The sequence below is a fragment of the Micropterus salmoides genome, unplaced genomic scaffold (genome assembly GCF_014851395.1).
Source record: "Micropterus salmoides isolate LMB-PRFRI ecotype aquatic unplaced genomic scaffold, ASM1485139v1 Ms_hic_scaffold_3, whole genome shotgun sequence".
Lineage (NCBI taxonomy): Eukaryota > Metazoa > Chordata > Actinopteri > Centrarchiformes > Centrarchidae > Micropterus > Micropterus salmoides.
In genome coordinates, this window is record NW_024042261.1 from 14,386,665 (window position 1) to 14,409,711 (window position 23,047).

Here is a 23,047-nt window from a genome sequence, read left to right on the forward strand (position 1 = left end):
CAAAGGCTCTCAAGTGGCTTAAATCCACCACAAGTTCAAAAGCACTCTTCAGTTCCAGCCTCTTTTCCCTACACTTACCAGTGCAATATTTAAATAAGAGACAGAGAAAATGTTTCATGTTATAACTGGCTGTAAAATATTCCAGAAAGAGGGAAGTATTAAAACAATGACAAAAACTTCTGAAAGTATAAAAAGCTAAGCTAAATGTCATTTAATAGATTTTTTCTCTCTATAAATGTTAAAGCTATAAGGGAAAAAAAATACTCCTCCCAGTTATCTTCTAGATGCTACCCCAACCCCACCCCTGTTCTTCATCAAAACCTAGACTAATATGTTTTTCTAATAAACTATAAGACAAGCAAAGAAAATACTAAAAAGCTAACAAACCTCAACCTTAATCTCTCAGTTTTCCCAAAAGAAGTATCACAACAACCAATGTTTGCTACATTGCTCTGTGCCATGATGATGAGTCAGTAAGGTTCTAAAGTGGTTGTGGATTATGAACTCCTCTCCCCACCTCATGCAGAAGCTCTAAATTCAGTTCATGTTTGACTGCAGTATTAATGTAGAAGTAATGGCTAACTATGATGCTAAAAGGTCAGTGTTAATTAATCCAACCCTGAATGCTCTGTTGGCTTGCACAGTTTTAAAAAAGGCCTAGGGCGACAGAATTGGCTCACAGAACATTAAGAATATTACAGGTCAAAAAGCTTCTGACATAAATGAAGCAAATTAAAGAATTTCCCTCAGTTATTTTTTGGGTGAGCTTTTTACATGGGAGACTGTTACTAATAGTTTTATGTCTATCTTTCATCTGTATGCTAAATATGAAGCTACTGCTAGCAGCTGGATGGGCATAACTTAGCATAAACAGGTGGAATCCTGGCCCCCGTTAAAAAAACATAGTTTGTTATCTTTACACATTGATTTTTGTATGAAATAAACAAAGAAGATGTTGATTTGAGAGCTTCAGCAGTGCTGGTAGGTATTGTTTTTAACCAGGACAGAGTCAGGCTAGATATTCCCAGTCTTTGTGCTAATAAGCTAGCCATCTGATTGCACTGTAGCTTCATACGTATTTAACTTTCAGACATAAGAATGGTATCAATCTTATATATAACTCTAGGCAAGAAAGAAAATTAAAGTATTTCACAAAATGTTGAGCTAATGTTTTTTTACTTTGGCACTGAATTTACAGTTTACATTCTTAAATAGACTTGTTTTCACAGTGTTGCCTGCCTGTGCTCCTCAGCAGGTGATGCTTTGCCAGCTCAATTTGCCAGAGCCACTCTGCAGCCATAGAAATCCTCATCAAAGGCTGCCATCGTCCAAACACATCAAAGGGCAGACCTCTGTCTCCTGGCAGGGAAAAGGCAAAGGTTTCTCTCTCTGTATCTGTACATCTGTCTGGCTGCTCCATTCAAAACTCCAGAAAAAGATCCTTTAACAAGTGCCTTTTATAAGGAACCAAACAGAATTGCCTGGCAGTGCGAGTGGTTTTCTCTCTCATACTATCTGTGAAAGTTCTGAGTTCACACATGACAAGAAACGTGTGGTGAGGCTGTATGCAATGTTTCTGCTCTAGAAAACATGTGGATGGATGAGCAGCTCCAATATTGTTTTACCAGAATTTCATACATTTCCTTTAACACCCCCCCCAAAATGAACTGCTTCAAACTGTTTAACTGACCTACTCCTAACAACATTTTCACCATGAACAAACAGCAGACTGAAATACATCTCCTCAGAGCTTCTTGTGAGAGGTTCACTTGCTCTGTGTGCGACTGTATTATATAAGGTTTTGTAACATGTTCACTGCTGGATTCTGGAGGCTTACAGCTTTTGTTCCAACTATCAGTGCAGGGGAAGATTCCCAGGAAACTCACCAGCTCTTATGGATTTGGGACAGTGAGCTGCACGTGAAGATGCATATGCAAAAGCGGCTTCAGCTGCCAGGTATCTTAAGAGTGCACAAGAGGAGTTAAATTACAACCTTACCAAAAGAAAAACATTACATACATAAAGACATCTTCTACCATTGTGAGCTTTAAGGGAATGAAGACAAGGGAACAATTACAGTGCCATGTATGAGTTTATTTGAATGCTTAATAAGATATAATTGCAGCAGGGAGTCACAGTTGCTAAAGAGAGGACAATGGGGTTTGGGATCTTGCCTTTTCATCTTTGGATGTTGCTTGGGATGGTTGGGAAAAAACTGTGAGAAGTACTGTAAAATAACCCATGCACTGCATGTTTGTGTCTGTGTGTGTTTCCTCTTTGTGGGAGTTGTTTCACAGGGTCAGCTTGTTTGCAAGGGCAAAATAACGGGAGTCCGATAATGGTGCAAGAATATAAAGAGATCACACTATGTGTGTTGTACCGGAGAAAAATCCTCCCACTTGCCTTTTTTCCAAGAATTCTCTTTTTTGTGCAGGATGTTTTATTCTGACTACACAGTTGTTAATGGCCTATGTGCTTCCTTCTTCGTCACAAGCATGCATTATTTAACGGAGAAGGAAAGAGTATTAGCTAGCCATAGAAAGAGAAAGAACAATAGCTTGTTACTCTGTTGGTGTGGTGCCATTCATCAGCTTTAGCAATTTTGTCTTTTTTGTTCTTTTCCTTTCATCATTTCCCCATTGTAAAAAGGGCACATTTAACTTGGCAAAAGCTTAAATGGCTAGTTTTGTTGTGTGTTTGTGGGTGTTATTGTGTTTACGTGCGCCTGTTGGCTTTAGGTGGTGATGACTGATTATGTCCCTATCTTTCTCTCCCACACACACACACACACACACACACACGCTCACCCACATGCACCTGCTTTGGGTACCTATTTCAATGCACCATTCAATAGATGCATTATATTCATCATCGTACATTATTCAGATTTGAATCAGGGACTGTCAGCTTGCTGACGATCCAGCCTCCAAATTTAATAGCTTGGACAAGAATAGCCTTGACAGCACATTGCTATGATTCAGTGAATTTCTATGACATGCTGGCCATCAAATGTAACATCATGTTTCATTTTATTACTGGTTGTACTCGGTTGTAGGTGCTGGATAAATGTGATTGCCCCTGTGACTTCTGCAATGTTTTCTCTGAGGCTAGTTAATAGCTGTGGTGGCCTTAATCAGTCTGCCAGCTGTTTTCTGAGATTGTGTCTTCCCTTGTGTGTGTGCATGAGTAATTTCAATCTCCTAACACACAAAGCTGACTCAGCAATGCTGTTTAGGTCCAGCCACAATCATGCTAATCCACAAGTAAACCTTTATAGGCTTGGGCAACTACTTTTTAGCACAAGGAGGATTTGGGCTACTACTGAGATCAATCCAGTCTTTGCTGCTGTATAACTTTAATGAATAAATTAAAATTTAGAAATGGAAAGGGAGCGACAAAGTTCTTGATGTTATCCATTATATTTTTCCCCTAGCATGCATGAAGCAGTTTTTGCCTTGAGCTTTAGTGCAAGATTGTACTGCGCTGATAATTTAAAGGTTGCATAAGTCTCCTTTTCATGATTTGATATGCAACTAATCCAGTTTTCAGGTGTGTAAGACACAGTTAAATTTGTCATTTTGTCACACTATAGCGGATAGAGTGCAGTGTCACACATGCTAAAATAAGGTTGCCTACTTTTGAATCCTCAGTTGCAAAGTTTTGTGCAAAATTACTACTTACTCGCATGCACTCGCTCGTGAAGGCACCCATTATCTAACAGGAACATGTTGTTCTTTCGGCCATATTATGTTTATTCCCATGAGAACACACAGAAAACAGATGACATTCCAGCAATGAAAGATGATCTCTCTCTAATGACAAACGTATCGTTTAGCAAATGAAATACATAGTAAGATGCAAAAATATCACAGTGAAAATAAAAACATTAATTGGACAAGCATCAGTAAAAAAACAAAAAACAAACATTAAATTGGGGAGTATCAGGAATCTCATTTTTCTCTCAACAAATGATAATTGAATATTAATACATAATCTGATAATATTATGTAGAAATCTCATAATTTGCATGCCTAGAAAATACCCTGTATTTCTTTACTGTATTAAACTTACTGAACAATGGGACGCATAGGGGTTGATTCATGCATGCAAGCTCTGACATGTGTCCTTTCAAAGAAAAGTACAAAAAATACTGTAGGCTATGGCCCTCACACGACAAGTGTCTGCTTCCAAAACAGTAGTCACAAGGGCCGTAAACTACATCAAGCAAAAGACCCAAGGGCGGTTCGTGGAACGGAGCCATGGTGCAGAGTGTGCCAAGTGTGTGTGGACAAAGAAGACTTCAAATTCAAAGGTGAAAGCCAAAGATGAAGTTCAGAGGAATTAATTACAAAGAAGGCAAATACCGCGGGTGATGGGCTGGTAGGATCTTAAACTCATGAGATTAGACAGAATACCTGATCCTATCATCAGTAGACTCAACTTTTGTGTAGCTGAAAAATACTAAGGTTGAATCTCTTTTAAATATTTAAAACCAAACCAAAACAAACATAAAAGGATACATTGATTATTTCATTTTGCTTGTGGAGCATTTGAAATATTCATATGTGCGGTGTATAAAAATCAAGAACATTTCAAATTGCAGTTGAGTATAAATATTTCATAGGATATTTTAATCTACATTTGAATGTCACATTTAACTAGGACTGACATGCATCAGCCAGTAGCTGTGGCAATGTGTGTGGTTAGGTCAGTGTGGAGTCACCTCAAGGGAAATTGTGCTTTACGTACTAAGAAAAGGGCTTGGAAGTTTTAGTTCCTGCAGCGTAAGGGGGAATTAAATCTTCACAAAGTCACAAAGTTTTCAAAATAGTCAGTCAGCAGCACAGCTTTTACCAGCAGTTGTCTCGTTCTTTTTGTTAATTTCAAACCCTGAACATGAGTATAAAATGAGGTACTAATTGGTTTCTTTTGGGTCAAAGCTCTCAGTGTGTTTGGAAGACAACCAGACACACACAGTGAGAGTATTGATGACAGTACAACCATGAGGATGGTGTGAACACGAAAACTAAACTGGATGGTGGTTGCCAGTATACGTTGCCTTTTATAGAACAATTTCCTACATCTTCTCTTGCCAAACTAGAATTCTTGTACCTTTGCTTCTAGGTGAATTGGATTTCTGACGCAGAATAAAAACAACACTGACAGAGAAAATAAATAAAAAGCCCCACATTTAAAAAAAATTTAAAAAATCAATAACAAGGTTCCATTACCACGCAGAAGCTGCTGCCAGACACATTAGCGGAGTTATGAGACTGATGCTCTGATCAAATGAAGCTGAATCAACACACTCTAAAATGAGAATATTGGAGTATCCATAATAAACCTATGGTACTCTGTCATGGCTACCAGTTTCAGCTCAAGTTTACGTTATACAACTTGAGCTGTTATAGCAGTAAGTTGCCGTTACGATTATAAAAAGACAATCTGAGCCACCAACCTTTAAGTGTAGATATAGATACTGTACGTGTGTGTCTGTGTATGTTTACTTACGTGTCTACAAAACCAATCTATACTATATAGATTGACACTCTAGTAGAGGAGTATTGCATGAGTCGGGGGCTGGAGACGGATATCTTATATCTCCAAGCATTGCAATGGAACAAGCTGGCCATTGACTAAATGAAGCATTATATTGTCCTGTCCTCTTCTCCAGTCTCTCCTGTTTTTTAGCTGATGTGGCCATCAGTCACATCAGTCAGGCAGTCCATCAGCAAGGGGCTGCTCCTCCAAAGCAGCAGCTGAGCCGTTGGTCTCTCCTCTGTCACCCCCTGAATCTCTCTCCTCCTTGTCCTCATCCTGGCTGAGTGGGTCCAGTTTGGACAGACGATTTAGGGGGTCAAAAGTATGCATTTTGGGCTCAGGGCTCAGAAGCGAAAGCTGAGGCAATAGCGGCCCCTCCCGAAGCTTAGCAGCTAACTCCTTGGCGCTGCAGGTGGGGGTGTTGGTCTCGTAGACATCGTGGAAGTTGTTGTAGTCTACCTCGTAGAAGCCCTTCTCCAGAGAGAGAACAGGTGTGAAGCGATAACCCCAAAGCACCTCTGTGTCCAGGTAGGAACTCCGTGCCTGACATGTCATCCCTGTCACAGGTATGGATAGGTGTATGTGTCCATATGCACATGCAACCACACAACCATGCACACAAAATCAATATGAAGCATGCATACACATGGTATGAAAAAGAGGCAAGCACACACACAATCAGATCAGACAGGTGAACAGACACACACACAGACACACAGATGAAAAGGGATATAAGGAGAAAGAGAGAATGCATCAGTACATTATTCATGGTTGTACAAAAACTGTTCACAGAAATGGCCTGCACAGTGTTTCCTCTAAACATTATGTTTGTGCAAGCAATAATGATGGAAAGGCCACTGATCTTAATAGAAAGGTTTAGTCTTTTGAGAAAGTAAAATAAATAGGCTGATAAAATACATGCCTTATTTACGCACAACTGAAAGCTAAGAAAGTGTCAGTATTTATTTTGTCAAAGTGTATAAGAAAATAAGAAAGTGTCTTTTTGCCAATAAGCAAATCAGAAAAAAAACGTTTGGTAGCCCATCCTTGCAACTGCGTTTGCTTTGGAAATGGAAAGGGAGAAAGGCTCCTGTGTTGGTAGTGTCAGATTTGAATTTTGACACATTGCACAGTCTATTTTTGGAGATGTGCTAGTTTGTAGGTTTCACACAGGTTAGACATTTTTAATCACAGCAGAAATAACAGGTGCAACAAATAACCATTAGTGATGACTCCTCTCCATTAAGTGTCCCAGTAAGCCTTTTCAGTGAGGCAGCACCCAGTCATTATTACTGTTATTAATTACATCTGTGCTTTTCCTGTAATGAATGCAGAATGCAGCAGAATGCTGCAGATAGTTACACCACGGACACAAACTACTTCTGTTTATACTACTTTCTGGAGTCAGCTTGGCAGACTCGTTCCACAAATGCGCAGTAGACCGGTTGGTACCCTGGTAGTGTAGTGGGCGCGCGGTCAAAAGAAACGGGAGGCACAGAGCCTATGCGTCCACCCTATGCTGACTTCCGTGTACTCGCAGAAAGTATAACACTTGCTTTAGGTTTAATGGTAACAAGAGGTACCTTCATTAGCGGTTATCAAGCTAGCTAGTGTTCTCTCTTGTGGATTCAACTTTAGCATAAATAACATGTAAAATAAATAGTTCTAAAAACATCTGCATACCGCTCTTTAATGCCTGCTTGAATTGTGAATAAGAAGGAAGAAATGGAGACAGCTAACTGTGTGTCACGAAACCAGCATCCAACTTCTCACCTAGAAGCTTCATTCAAACACTTAAATTTTCAAGAAAATATATGACCATTATTTTCCATTTCTCGCTCACTGCTTTCTGCTTTCACAAGATTATCACTAGTTCACACAACTGAATCGTTTTTGGCGAATTAGACTTCTAGCCACCTTAAGTAAACACAAGCTAACCACAACTTCTTACAGCCACCTTTTTCTTGCCAACAGGGGAGTGCATAATACTCAAAAGACAGAGATTTTGCAGTATCACTTTAAACTAGAAACATCTGACTCCCCACAGATCACCCAGCTGTGCAGTTACATAATGCTTCATCTCTTTGGAAATACATAACATCACTAATAACATCAAGCGTGTGCTCTAAAATAGATGTAGATGCCAAACTGATATGGTGTCTAATGTCACGGTGAGAGGAGGGGCTTTTGCACCTTTTCTTCAGCTTTCCCTCTGGATATGAGTGGCCTAGTTTCCACATTTAACTTGAAATGTTTGTTATTTTTGTGACTAGATAATCAAAGACAATATAGCATCTTCAGACACTATGAGAAGGATTTTCTATAGTGTCTGTCTATTAATTGAGATGGCATATTGTTTGATGTGTTGGCTTTAAATTCATAGTTTAAATTCAACACTTTGCAGTCCAGTTCAGTAAATTGGCTATATGTAGTCTTTTTAATGAAATCACTTATCAGTTAATCTCTCTTTTTTATTTTACCTATTTGTGAGACAGGTTGTAACCTCACATAAAAATGAACCTCGCATAAAAATGCTTTCTCTGTCCCTTGAACGGTTAGTAAGCTGCATCCTATGTGAAGAAATCAGGTCAGACTTTCTGCATTTGCACTCCCAAGCCTCTTGCCAACTTATTATCTACTGAACTGTACACACAGGGACACCGCAGCTAACATCATGTCCATTAACACCACAAAACGACTGACTGCCAGCACAACACAAACTCCACACAAGAATAAATAACAACAAAAAGTTTTATGTGCTGAACCCATCAAGCCAAATGAGAAACAGACTGACGTTAGGCAAAAACAGTCAGATATTTCTGCTTTGTTTTGGATATAAAAACCGACTCAGAGTTGGCATTCATCCCATTGGATAGGTAAACTAACGTTACTGCAAAGCATGTGGAATATATTGTGATTTTGTGTGTTGGTTGCCTGAAGTTAGATAACGTTAGCTTTCAATCTAGCGCCCACCAGTTGCTAACGTTATGCTGATATGATATGATCTCCAGCAGTGTACCACATAATATACAATGATGCAACATCTTCACTAGTCTCAGTTGCTGTAACTTCTGTGACCCACATAATATACAAGAATGCAACTAGCTAGGGTAGTTCTCTTGGCAGGGTATTGAGTTGAAACAACGGCAGCATCAGCTCAAGAAACCCCCCCGCATCCCCTTTGGAATGAAAGTGGATGCAAAAGTACTGCCAATGACGAGACTGCGAGAAATCAAATACTTGTCTGGAAAGTTTCAGTGGAAGTGAAGCCAAGCTGCTCAATTTGTCGGCCAGTGTTCTGTGTGGTGGCCTGTCAGAATTGTGACAGCATGTCGAGGCAGTGTAATGACTTAATAAAACATACACATTTTCTGATCACATCCCTACATTATGGTATGATTTGTTTTTTAAGGTTGAGGTATACATATAGTGCCTATGTGAAGAATATAAACAACAATGTGTTATGCTTAACCAATCTATAGAATTGCATCCTTCAATACTAAAATTAATAATAGGCTAAATAAAAATTGATAAAATTAAAACATAAATATATTTACAGACCAATCATAAAAATGGTGTTAAATGTTTTTAGATGGGTTATTTATGTGTGGTGCCATTGTTTGGATGGTTTTACTGCAAACAATGACAAATATTTTAGCCAAAATCTGTGTTCACACCCCCCTTTACATTTACTCAAGTTCATTAGCAACTTCTCACAATGTCCATCATCAGCCACATCATAAGCATTGCAGCATCCACTGGTTAGGTGAAATGGATATTTTCCAGAATGACCAACAAGGTGACAGCAAAACCAGGTGCTCTGTGGAGCTCATTAGGAGTGAGCTCTTCATCACTCTCAACTTTGAACAGTGGTGTTGATTGTTTTACTGTAGCTGTTTGAAAGACAAACAGCTACTCAGTGCTGCAGTAGTGCACGTCTGACAGGAAAACACTTCACAAATGAAGTAGGCCTAACATGCTCCAATACTGCAGACAAGGCACTACCTCTGGTCCACTGATGTTCATGGAAAATCCTTTGCAAAAGTCTTTTCAATCAAATTGTATCAAAGCCTATTTATAGTTAATAAGTTATGGATATGTTGATTGAATAAGTTAATAAAATACAGTTCACATCTTAAAAGTTCCAAGTTCCTGCCTGTTTTGTTTTTTTTATGTCTCACTGTCATTGTTGGCTTATGTTTATCATTGTCATAGCTGTGCTCAGCAATGACAAAATGACCACTAGTCTGTTGAGTTGTGATAGAGAGAGACTGAGTGCATCTGTTCACACTGATTGCAATAGCAGATTATATATGTCCAATGGTATCAATCTTAAGACTTTCTTGAGAACATGTTTTAAGTTATGATATGCCACCTCAGGCCTGTGGGGCCCAGCAACCACAGGGTGGTGGTCTGTAGCTCAAGAGCGGAGCGTACAACACATAGGGTGAAAAAAGGAGCTGCAGCAATGTGCAGTATGAGAAAAATATGGTGTTTTTTGAAATGTAAACCTGTTTTGATATAACCCCTAATTAAGATTTTGAACCTGAAAATGAGCATAATACCACCTCTTTAAAAGCAGCACATTTGTGTCTAGGAGAAAAGAAGGAAACAATTGAGATCTCATTTTGGAGTTTGCTTTCCTATGAGTAGATGTTGTACTAACAGGGTGACCGAGACCCTTAACAGACACTGCTACAGTATTTTGCTGATGCATCTGCATCTGTGTAGTGTAAATTTCAATAGCAGTTATTTCCTGAGGGATTAGATGAAAATGAACAGCCTGTTCAAGTGACTGAACCAGTTCATGTCATCAACTGTTATGTCTGGATCCTCCAGGCTACTTGTAGTTGAAGACATCTTGCATCTTTGGACAGTTTTTTCTGTTTTATACATTTGGTTGAAAAAGTCTGCTACAGGGTGCTGCGTGCGTAGGAGACATTTGTGATGTGTTCATGTGCTTCAAGACTTGACAGTTGGCAGATGAGCAGCAGCCATTGTGATAAAATAGGTTACAGAATTCACATTATTTTCTTTTCATGACAACCATGCGTGCTCATGTGATTGTTGGGTTTTGTTTTCTGAAAACATGGCTTTTGAATGCGCTGATCTTTGGCAGCTGACCCTTCTTCACACAAGCACATAAACACACCATACTGCCATGCAGACACTTAAAATTTTCATTATTTAAACTTTGTAATAAGACTCAGCTCTTAGTTTCACCTAAGTAATTTCTTTCATAATAATTGCTGACTTCTATAACATCACTATATTCAACTGCATTTTTTTCCACCAGACTATCGGAGAAATAGCAACAAAGAATAAGCTGACATGGGTGTCTTGAAAGGGAAGCTTCTTACATTACAAAAGCTGTAGCTGGGGATTTCCACAGCATGTAAACACACACACAGCAACAATAAACAATCACAGAAGCCAGAACATATTTCAACTCAAATGTAGTAAACTGGATAAAGCATACAAAAGCACCAATAGGATCTCTGAATATAAATGATGCACAACTGAACAAGTGGAAACAATGAACTTACCACTCTGTAACCAACAGACCTTTCTCACAACAGATGCTTGTATTTCATTTATTAACTAGCTTTAATGACTGCTTTCCATTTGGGTGGGTCAGCTTACTGGCAGACCAATTCTGAAATTTGGAATTACTGTTATTAGTTACACCTTTGCTTTACTAGGGTGACCATATGTTCTTTTTGTCCTAGACATTTTTGGGACCTAAAAAATGTGTCCGGCCAGGATTTCTAAATCGGCTAAAATGTCCGGGATTTGGCTTTTGCTTTCTACAGTCTGCATTCATTGTTTGTGTTTTGCATTGCTTTGAAGGCCTACTACTCACAAGCTGCCTGTAGTTTTTCTCCCTGATCCACTGGCGGAGACGGAGTCTGAAGTAGATCAAGTTTTATTAATCCAAGCGTGTGCAAGTTGTCCATCAATATCAATTTCCGTAAACCTTATTTAAAGGTTGACGTGGTGCTACAGCAAACCTACAAATGTTGAACTCGTCCTGCATGAATCGTTTGGATTATTGACAAGTTAGCACTTAGTATTTACAAATTAGAGTATTTAAGTATTTAATGAATGAGAACAACAAACCATAATGAAACTGCTGTACCTGGAATTAATATTATAGTAGTGGTAAGCTATATAGGATAGCCTACTATTATCTGAAGTAAAATGCATCATCTGCAAAGCTGGTATTACGTGTCACTGTCAAAAAAAGGTGCTAGCAATCTAGAAGCCCACATGTAGGACCTTATAAAGTCCCATACACATTGCCACCAATTACTTGAATCCCCGCAGCTTGACCGTCCTTGAAAACCAAAATATGGTCACCCTAGCTTTACCCATGTTGATAGGACAGAATGTCAGAACTTTATTGCAGGTGTGGCTGCTGCAATCACATGGTGCTGCTGCACCTTCTCATGAAGTACTTCATAATGGCCTACACCCCAACATCCAGCCCCTGGGGGAAAGTTTGTTGTCATTTCCCAATCAACACATTCTCACTCCCAGCTCGTCACATATGGATGCCTGGTCAAAGCCCCTGGGCATCACTTTTGAACGCCCCGGGTACACTTTTGTGTTGTTTTTGGACATGTAGGATGTGTCAAGTTGGCATTAACAAATATGCAAAAATAAAACAAGTGGTTAACATTGTGAAACATCACAATTTGGTTAGATTTAGGCACCAAAACGACTTGGTACAGAACAGATTGTCGCAATCTCTGCTGAATTCAGTTTGATATATCCTTGCATGCAGTGACATGGTCCGGAGCCTATATGTCAAATATAATCTCGGTACATATTTTGCATTCATTTAATATTCTGTTCCTGGTAAGCAGGTATAACTGTTCATTTGTTCTAGATCATACATGTGGATTATGTCAAAAGACAAATGTATTTATAGAAAGAAACTTAGCAATTTGATATATTTGATATTTTGAGGTATGACAAGGTTTTCTTCATGTGTTCTTTGCCCTTATGTTTTGTGGTGACTTAGATTTCCCCTCAAGGCTTTCTGTATGTGATCCCGTGTCCTGTGCTGACTAAGCAAAACTGAACAGCTTGGCACATAACCTGCATTTGGCACGTGTTCCTGTACAACTGAAACTTAAATTTTAATAATTCAGTTACCTGAAACCAAGATGCTGAGGGCTTGTCTCGTGGCAAGTGTTTTTCGTGTTTTTGGTTAGGAACAACCCTCCTGCCCCAACTACAAGGACACCCTTTGTGGACAGAGCACACAGTGACACTAAAAAAAATCAGTATTCAGCTGAAAATATGCTACTACGAACCACATTTGTATGCTTTGCAGGCCTAATTTGTGAATTATGAAACACAAACATTCAAACAGCAGCTTAGCTACCATATACAGACAAAGAAAAAATACTCCAGCCTGTGCATTCAGACCAAATTTAATCCTCACAACTGACAACTGACTTTGTATGTAATCGCGCCACCTCAAATACTTCCTTTGCTTTTGGTCTGAAAGCAACATAACACTCATTGCCTGGAGGTATCAAAATTGCAAAAGTTGTTTCCTTTCCTTGCCAGTAGGTGGTGTATGTTAGAATCGAACTGCGGGACCAGAACTGGAGGATTGGAACTTCTGGAAATCTGGCTCGCTAATGACATTGTCTTGGTGTGGTTGTGATTACTTTGCATCAATCAACAGTGTGTTCATATTTTGGATAACTTTAAAAACAAAAATAATTAGTGACAGATTATTATAAATTACAATGGATTGGTTGGCTGAAATTTTATTCAACTCTAATTGAAAAGACTGTTTGCGCTACATGCATACTGGCAAGTAAGCTTTCCGGTTGTCCCAGATACAGTATAGCGGTATCTACTTTTCTCATTAGACAAACCACTACTAGTATCCGTTTAGAAAACTTACTTTTGGGCACTGCTACAGGTGTCTGTTTTCGTGAATTTTCCTGGAAAGTGTAAAACAAAAAACACGACTGCAAACACTCTTGTTTACACAGCAACAATATTGATGCAAGATGCTTTCTGGATTCGGAGAAATGGCATGAAGCAGGCCATATTTTACATGTGAATAGTTTACAGTAAAATAAAAAAAACAGCCTTAAACCTCCTATCTTGAGAGACACTATCAATAATGAAAACAAAGTTTGTTGTCGGCATCACTGACGCACATGACTAGACTGCCAGCACAGCAGAGCATTGACCTGAATCGTTACAATAAACTGCAGCATAATCACTTTTTTTTCAGAGCAAAATATTAGTCAGCTAATTGCATTGAAAAACTTCTTTAGGCAATTAGTTAAGTTGGTGGTTTATCATCGAAAGTAATAGTAATAAACGATTAGATATGAAAAATATACAGACAAGGTACACCGTGAGTCTGGGGAATCCCTCAGCAATTTGTAAACTGCAGTGATAACAAAGAATTCAGAGGCCTTGCATTAGCAAAGATGATGGTACTGGGGAGAACGACATGTCTGTCAGTTATTTGAATCAGTAATTTTAGACATATACATCTACTTTTTTCAGAAATGTAAACATATATATATATATATATATATATATATATATATATATATATATATTTCATTAAGTGTACTGTTATTTCTACATATTTTCATTAGTCCATTTAAGATGTGTCATCAAGTAGTAGGGCAGAATGTTGTGGAACTGCCTTAGAATCAAATGTTGTTAGTGATTTCCAGAGCCTGACTCACAGTCATGCTTAAAACCACAGGCTGGATATCAACAGAGAAAACAAATGATGGCACAAGAGAAGCCACCACCACCACCTTATCTGTCACTTCCAAACACTGTGACAGTATCCAACTTGTGATGTGGTACATATTTTGTTTAATAGAGAGTTTTTACTCTATACTATATAACACCTGTGTAATTCATTAACATCATAGGATGCTGATTTTATGAGACCATTACTTGCTTGATATGGGCCATAAATGTAGAAAAATGTAAAATATGTTTGTACTGTATCTCCCCCTGGCATTACTCCTGGAATTTTCCAGATCAGATACAAATTATATTTTTGCATACCACAGCACTGGCCATCCATTCACTGATACATAACTAAACTGACAGTAGATTCATCACATTTAAAACAGCAACTGAGGGTGCTTATTCAGCTGTGAATTCTAATGTTAGTGACTTGAAGACCTTAAAACTCAATTAAAAATACATGATTATTATCAATCATTTTATCAGTACTTTTTTACAGGCTTTAATCAAACCTTTTTGTTACCATCTTGACTTCACCATGTGGGTCAATTACAAGACTGTATTATTACACATAAATTATGTATTTCGTTCGCTGATGACAAAATTTAAGTGCAAGTGTTATGATGGCAAAAACTGAAAAAAACAATGAAAATACTGTAACTTGAACTATCCTTTAATTCCCCAGGTCATGCTTTGTGGTTTAACGTCTCTAATTAAGGTTAACAGGGGAAGGAAGTAGGGGGAGGGCTACTGGATGGTCATAATGGTCCATTGCCTAGCGGTCAAGGGCGGTGACGACATAACCCCTGGATGATGCCATGGTCTCTTCCGGTGAAGCGAAAGGTGATTTATTGCCTGAGTCAAGTATCCAGCTGCGTGAGCAGGAAGCATGATGACTACTGGTGCTTTGGAGGAGAAAAATATTAAATAAATAATAAAATCAAAAATGAACTAGAGCAGAAATGTTCCAATGCATGCAAAGCCATGCCTGACCGCACTACGGAGCTCGATGGTTCTTGCGAGTTATTTAAAATACAATTGTTTGCACGAGACTAAACACTCCTAATCAACCACTGTGTTTCATTTACTGATGCAAAGGATGATAATAACCGATGAAGTAATTTAGTAACATGTATAATGCATTGTATTTAAATTGAGTGGATTATAATTAGTCTTTGAACAAAGGTCAATAGATAATGCAGCTTAGGCATATAAACAATACCTGATTTAGCCAATACCCCACAGAAAAAATGTTAGAACAGCAAATTAACAGCTAGCTGTGGGCCATCATGCTCTAAATGTTTCTGTATTCATCACATATAATTATGAATGACAGGCAGATTTATACATACAAAGCTTTTAAAATTGACAAAACACTATAATTGAAAATGATGATGATGAATTGTACGGTACATAGACATCATAATTTACTGTTCTCATTTTGATTTTTGAGTTACAGTCTTGTGCTGGAAAATAGGAGCTATGGGCAACTTTACAAAAACACCTGGTCACGTCTGCCTCATAAATGTAACTGGGCTGGAGCACTTTTCAGGACAGCTTGGCCTTTACCCAAAACACAGACCAGCAGTGTGGGTAGCTACACTTCATTCATTTTGAAATAAACAATATCAAAGATATAATCTTGAAGTAGCAACAGTGGAAATGCGGGCTGCACTGAGAACAGAGAACACGTGAGGCGACTGTAGCATGATCATCTTTCACTCGTCTGCTTCAGCTGAAGTAACAAATATTTTGAAACGTGTCAAAATGATTTATGAAGACAGAATTGCAGTTGAAGGATTAATGAAATAAACAGTTTCACCTTCCTCAAAAAATATTTGTCAGCTGTTATGAAATCATGGAAATAATAAAATCCTCATTAATTATTGATTATCTGTTAATATTATTCTCTCTATCTTTTCATCCATTTATCCATTTTCCCATCACTCCCACTCAGCTCACTTCCTGCATCCAGCATTTCATCAATCTCTGTGTCTTTCTACCCATCAGCCATATGCCCTCCCATAGCGCCTTTCTCCCATACTTTACCCCTTCCCTTGATCAGCTCCCCCGCCCTTCATACCTGTGGCCTCCACCATGCCCTCAAGGATAACTACGATCTCGAACTCCTCCTTCTCCATTTGCGCCATTGTCATCTCCCAGAAGGGGCTCTTCTCGTTGATCTCGTGAGAGATGATAAGCGGTGACACCAGGAACAGCCGGTCGTCTCCTGTGTCAAAGCCGATGTTGATGTCAGTCTGGTTGAGTGGGATGAACTCCCCCTCCTTGGTCTGCTGCGAGCGGATCAGCTTCGCTCGGATCGATGCCTCCACGATGTGAGAGTTCCTCAGGTCCCCCACCCGAAACATCAGGCACATCTTGTTGTCTCGCACTGATATGACAGCATTGTGCGAGAACATGAGGGTCTCGGCGCGGTTCTTTGGCTGTGAGATCTTCACAAACATGCAGCCCACCATCATGGCGTTAACAATAGAACCCAAGATGGCCTGCACCAAAAGCAGTATGATACCTTCAGGGCACTTTTCTGTGATTACACGATAACCATACCCTATGGTGGTCTCTGTTTCAATGGAGAAGAGGAAGGCTGAGACGAAACTGTTGAGGTTCTCCACACATGGGGTCCAGCCCTCCTCATCAGCATGCACCAGATCCCCACGGATTAGTGCTATCAGCCACCACAGAAAGCCAAAGAAAAGCCAGTTGACTACATAGACTAAGGTGAAAATGAAGAGACTAAGACGCCAGCGTAGGTCCACCAGCGTAGTGAACAAGTCACTGAGGTAACGGTAGGTCTCTTGCACATTTCCGTGATGAACGTTGCACTTGCCATCCTTTTGCACATATCGCTGACGTGGCTTCTTCGCCGGGTCAGAAATCAAGTGGGTACGCTCTGTCGAGATCTGAGCCTCCCGCAAGTGTTTAGGAAGCTTCTTCACCTATGTGGACGAGAAACGATAAAGACAGAGAGAGGCAAAGTAAGGGGATGATGGAGAGTGAAAGAAAGCAAGCAAGCAAAGACAGACATAAAGAGGGAGAGAGAACAATAGCAATTTAAGTTTTTATCCATATGGGTATACTTTACAGAGCCACAGTGATTTCTTTTCATAAAAATTTTCTCTAAAGCTTTGACTTTGCACTGGTTGCTGAAGGTGTTAAACCTTTTTAATTTGATTTTCTCTCAGTCTCTGTAAAAGAAACAATCACACCGCTCTGTGCTGCTGGCGGGGAGGCAAATAAAATTAAGAGCCGTTATGAAGTCACTGCTCTGTGCTACTCCACAATGACATTGTAGATGTCAGTGCATGCATCTATATACAGGGAGAAAGACAAAGTAAGGACACAACAATAACACAAGGACGCCCAGGTCTTTGTCTATGTTGGCCCAGCTCCAGCGAGGCGATCTGGCCCCACAGCTGTGCCCTGCCTCCCTCCCTGTCCCCTGTGTTCCCTCCCCTCACACCCTCTGGGGCATTGGCAGGCCCGAATAGGAACATATCCTCCATCCTTCCCCAGTAGACCCTTATGGCATCCTTAAAAAGACTGGCATATGCCTGGGCACACATATTGCACTTATCTAGAAACCGGCTTTAATGCACAATGCAAGATTCTAATATTGCATGTTTTAAAACATTTATAACATATATAAAAACCAATGACTGCCACAGACACATGCATACATACAGACAGAAAGACACAAACACACACACACACACACACACACAGGAGGACAGAGTTGCAAGGCACCTTTCAAACAGACCAAGGACACGTTGGCAGCACACTGACACTTCCAATCTGAGCTGATAATTGAAATGCATTGTGTAGAAGCAAGCTCCTGTGTCCTCTGAATCTCTCTTTGCTAATCAGACACCTGTGATCCAGCTCTCTCTAGAGTCATGCTCACAACGCCAGGAAAGTTACATCCTATTGTGGTTACACTGGCTGCTTCTCTGCTCTATCAGAAAGACGATCGCTCTCGCTGTTCAGCCGGGGAAGGGCATAATCTAAGGCACTACAATATCCTTGCAGTGCCTTCGATTTTAGAGCCTGGATAATAAAATCTGTTTAAACCTGATTTCAGGATGTTTTAGGTGCCGTTTCACTGCTGGCCTGTGTGCATGGCATGCACATTTGGCCAGGCCTGCATGTACAATATTAGGTTTTCAGATATTGATTCGAAGTGATCCCGGTTAAATGAACGTTGACAGAGAAGAATTGAAAGACAATTCTTATTGACTGGCATCACAATTAGTGGTTTGATGACAATGCATTCACTAAATGTCAATGGGCTCCCTTATTACCAACTGCACTCAGGGATAATGGATCAAATATAGAATCTGAATACAGTCTTTTCTTAGATGGAAACCTTTTAAATTGTCGATAATCACTACTTTTACACTACACTGCTTTTAAATGAAAGGCAGCCGAAGATATACCCACTTATTTCCACACTTTGGGCTGGGGTTAATTGAGTGATAGATGAAGCTGTCACAAACAGTGCCATCCAATCTTTGGCATTTGTAGTCAATACAGTCTGTGGGGGTGATGGTCAATAAACAAATTCATTAGTTCTATCTGTGTGACAGTAGTAAACGGTGGGTGTTTTCTCTCATTGAGCCATTCTGGACGTGCATGGATAGACAGCATAGGTTCCAATTGGCAGGGGAATCAAGACACGACCAGTGCAACCCCACCATCCATTTTTGGGAATGAGTGGGGAGTCTTTTCTTATATCTCTAGCCCCATTGCCAAGTTAACTGAATTTATCTTTAAATTTATCTAAAGAATTAGGTTTGGTTACACTTTGCGGTGCTTGATCTTTAATCGATGAATACATGAGATCTACTGTTTATCTAACAGCCTTTTTATCCTCCTCATTCCCACCACGCTTTAAATCCATCAGTCTGACTTTCTTTCTCACACACATAGCTTTTTCCCTACTAATCATTGCCATCTCTCCATATCTTTCCCATCTCTTTTTCTTCCTCTGCTGTCTCAATGAGCCTCCATCACCATGTCACATTTCTCTCACATAATCTCTCAGGTCTTCTTTCCCAGCTGTGGAAAGATCATAGTGATCAGTGCAGTGTTTGACCAGAAGTGGCTGTGCAGTTTACCTGTGCAGGTGTGACTCCTATCTCCATATTATGGTCCATGAGGATTCGAGAATCTCCTGCCATCCTCAGCTGAAGCTCAACACCTGTAAGACATAAGGAAGTAAAACAATTAAATTAAGTTTTAAAACATACACATCTTTAAATTCAATTCATTGATCACCAACATTAAAATGAACCAACACAACAGATAGATAGATAGATAGCGTCACTAGAAAACATATCACATAAATAAGCTTGCCGGAAATATGTTTTTATCAACATAACAAGACAGGATTTTAAACCATCGGTTGGTCGGTTCACCACTTTGGTCCAAACTGGAATATCTTGATAAGTATGACATAAAATACTATGAAATTTTGGATAGGCATTCATGGTCCCCAGGTGATCATCTGTAAAAACTTTGATCCCCTGACCTTTCATCAACTGCCATCATTAGATCAAAATTTCTGTTTATTCAACAATGGCTATGACCCTCATAACTAATAACTATGGTTAGGGACCAATTGTGTTCGTCACAGACTTGAGTCACGAGGCATCACACGTTGCTTTTGTTGTCTAAACCCAACCATACACGGGACTGAGGAGGCGACATCTTGCATGTGGTGCAAAAAGTAGCACTTCCAGGAATTATGTTTTGCTCAAAATGTGTTTGATGCAAAACAAATCAGTTGTACATAATGTTTTTTGCCGACGGGGTTGGCGCATTCATGAATACAGCACCTGAACAACCAGAAGATGCATTTGCTGCTTAGCCTGTAAAAATATATACATGCTGGATTAAATATTGGCATACATATATGTTGAAATATGAACTTATATTTGATGTTCAGTTGTTACAACATACATGTTTTTAAAGTGTCAAAAAATTTTGATATTTTCAGCAGCTCAATAAACTTCAATTCACTGATCACCACCATTAAAATGAACCAATGCAACAAAGAATGCCAAAGTTGCAGTGCCCTCAGAGCACATTTCAAGCTGTATCCATTAGATCATAGACTAAAGATCTAAATTGCAACCTCTTTAAAATGTACACATATTTTGTCTATGCCAACAATGTTGTGTTGATGTATAGTGCAACCCCCCAGGCACATTAGTTTCTGCTTGTCATTTAATTTGCTTCAATTTGTCAATATGTCAATATGTACCAGTTGGTGTAATTATAACCCAAAGAAACCCATCAGGGCAGTTTGAACTATACACTTTAAAAGGTAAGATATTTAACATATTCAACATATTTGCATCTGTATTTGTTGTAATATTTTGTCTAAATATTCTATGTGAAGGTATTTGTTATACAGGTATATACTGTACAGGGAAGCTACTGTTATCTCGCTTGTAAACTCAAGGAATAACATTGTAGTGTATGTGAAGAATTTCATTTTTTAACTACTTTTGTTAAGCTGATTCAACAATAAAGGCAAAGTTTAACTTTGGAAGTCGAAGAAATGCAGAATTCACAAGCTTCTGCTCAGTGAAAGAAATCTTACTATTTGTGGCCATACTCTTTTAACAGACTTCAACGTTTATACATATTATTCTGTTTTTTAAATAAATATAGAAAATCATCGCAATGCAAAAAGCATTAGCTTACCAATGATAATCATATGCAAAACCTAACTCATCCTCACCAGAAAAATGGCCGCAGAAGTTGATTATGCAGCAGCTTATTACGACTCATATTTAGATCTTCTGTTAGGCTACGAGCTCTAGAGGTGGAAGAAATCAGGTGATGTAGTATAAAGAGTAACAAAGTCCACGCAGGTATGTGGTGGGGTGGATGGATGTGTAAAGTAAACTCAGGACTTTAACAAAGGAGACTGAGGTTTGAGTCACATGTGAAAGAAAGTCAAACTTGACATATTCAAAGTTTTTATTTAAATAAAATTTCATACGTGACTTACGTCTTACGTGATTTACGACTTATGTGACTTACTAATAACGTATTTCTTTTAACAGAAACCACAACAGAAACTCCTAAACGTAACCAAGAACTTTTGTTGCCTAAACCTAACAAAACTACAACCGTTTCACAAAGTTTACCATGTGGTACGCCGGTAGGCCTGTCGCTGGACTGGTACTTGCCAATGCTTATATCATTTTCAGTGTAATAATATTACTTTTCCCAGTAACTAAGTAGTATAACTAATTACTTTTCTAAAACGGTAATATTATTACTAGTGACTAAGGCAAGTAACGCTGTGTTACTCGTTACTGAACGCACCATCCTTGACGTAAATCCACGACTGTGGTGCAGCTCAGCGGTACCTGACTTTGTTGTTCATGTCGCTGATAGCCAAAACTAAAGGAAGAATGTAGAACGAGGGAGAGAGGCGTTCTGTCCACAGCTGTAGCTACTGTCATTGTTGTGTCACAGTCTAAGATGCAAAGAACATTGTCGTCTATTGTAAACTCTGCGTGACCAGCAAAAACCGCAAACAAATTTACATCTGATTTATTGAAGCATCTGCTGAAGCAGCACAGTGACGTGAAACTTACAGAGAGAAACTCTAGCAGCTACTGCCACTGATGCTTGGACTTGCCGGGAGAGAGTGGTGTTAACGCAATGTTTTGTAACTACTGAATACTGCTCTTATAAACAGGCTACATGTGCAGCTGTTTAAAAGTCGGGATTTACTTGCTTTATTTTTTCATTTCAGCCGCTGGTGTTAATAAACGTTAGGCCTAGGCTACATGCTTTGTAAAAACCACACTCCTTGCTGCTGTTATGGATATGTTGTTAGTTAAAAGTTTGGCGAGAGACTGCTTTGATTGGGCAGGAAGGGGGGTGGTAGTGAAAGCAGTGTTTCCCATAATTAGCCTATAATTTGGATAATTATCAACGCTGACAGCCACATACTGATTTCCCAAATTTTTACTAGGCATATTTAAAATCATTTTTTATTATGGATCTGTATTGAGGAGCATATATTCGTGCAGCACCTCCTGGCTCGCTCCCTTTTCTCTGCACACTAGTAACGTAACTAGTTACTTTTATCTGCCAGTAATAAGTAAAGAAATAATATTACCTTTTTAAGGAGTAATAAGTAACTAGTAATATATTACAATTTCTGAGTAACTTGCCGAACACTTATCATTTTGGAGAATGTTCATATAGGGGAGACCAGATATGGTTGTAACACTTTTTGTTTCTGCAACAACAAATCTACCCCGGTAGTGGGGTAGGTTGTAACAAATTAATGCTGGTAACCTTGGACTGCAGGCTTGGTAGGCCCAGAAATTGCATAGGGCACTCTGTAAAAATTATAAATTCAAGAAAGTCATTAGCTGTATGTAAGAGATGGCTGTTATACTTTTTAAATAAGTGTTACACCCCACTCCTGTCAGCCCTTGTTTAGCTAGCTGTATTAGCATAGTGGTTTGAAATTAGCAGAGGGAAAATGCATCACAGGTTGCCTAATAAACTACATTTTCATCTAATAAAAGACATAATTTTATCTGCAATAGTTTAGATACTAAACAAAATATAGTCTTGGTCAAAATTACTTTCTAACTTCAAAATAATTTTTTTTCTCTGTATATTCTAAATGTGCCTGTTTCCAGCCTTGACAACCACTATCAATGGAAGTAGGTAAATACTGAAATGATAACATGGCTCC

General features: G+C 39.1%; 1 protein-coding gene across 1 annotated transcript; it reads right to left on the minus strand.

The window, feature by feature from the left end:
- Positions 1 to 3,487: 3,487 nt before the first annotated feature.
- kcnj5 (potassium inwardly rectifying channel subfamily J member 5) lies at positions 3,488 to 19,506 on the minus strand. The gene is made up of 3 exons (XM_038693497.1): positions 19,428 to 19,506; positions 16,376 to 17,249; positions 3,488 to 6,098 (listed from the first exon to the last, which is right to left on the minus strand). The coding sequence occupies exons 1-3, from the start codon at positions 19,488 to 19,490 to the stop codon at positions 5,713 to 5,715; spliced, it is 1,323 nt and encodes a 440-aa protein (XP_038549425.1). The 5' UTR covers positions 19,491 to 19,506; the 3' UTR covers positions 3,488 to 5,712.
- Between the last annotated feature and the right edge of the window lie 3,541 nt (positions 19,507 to 23,047).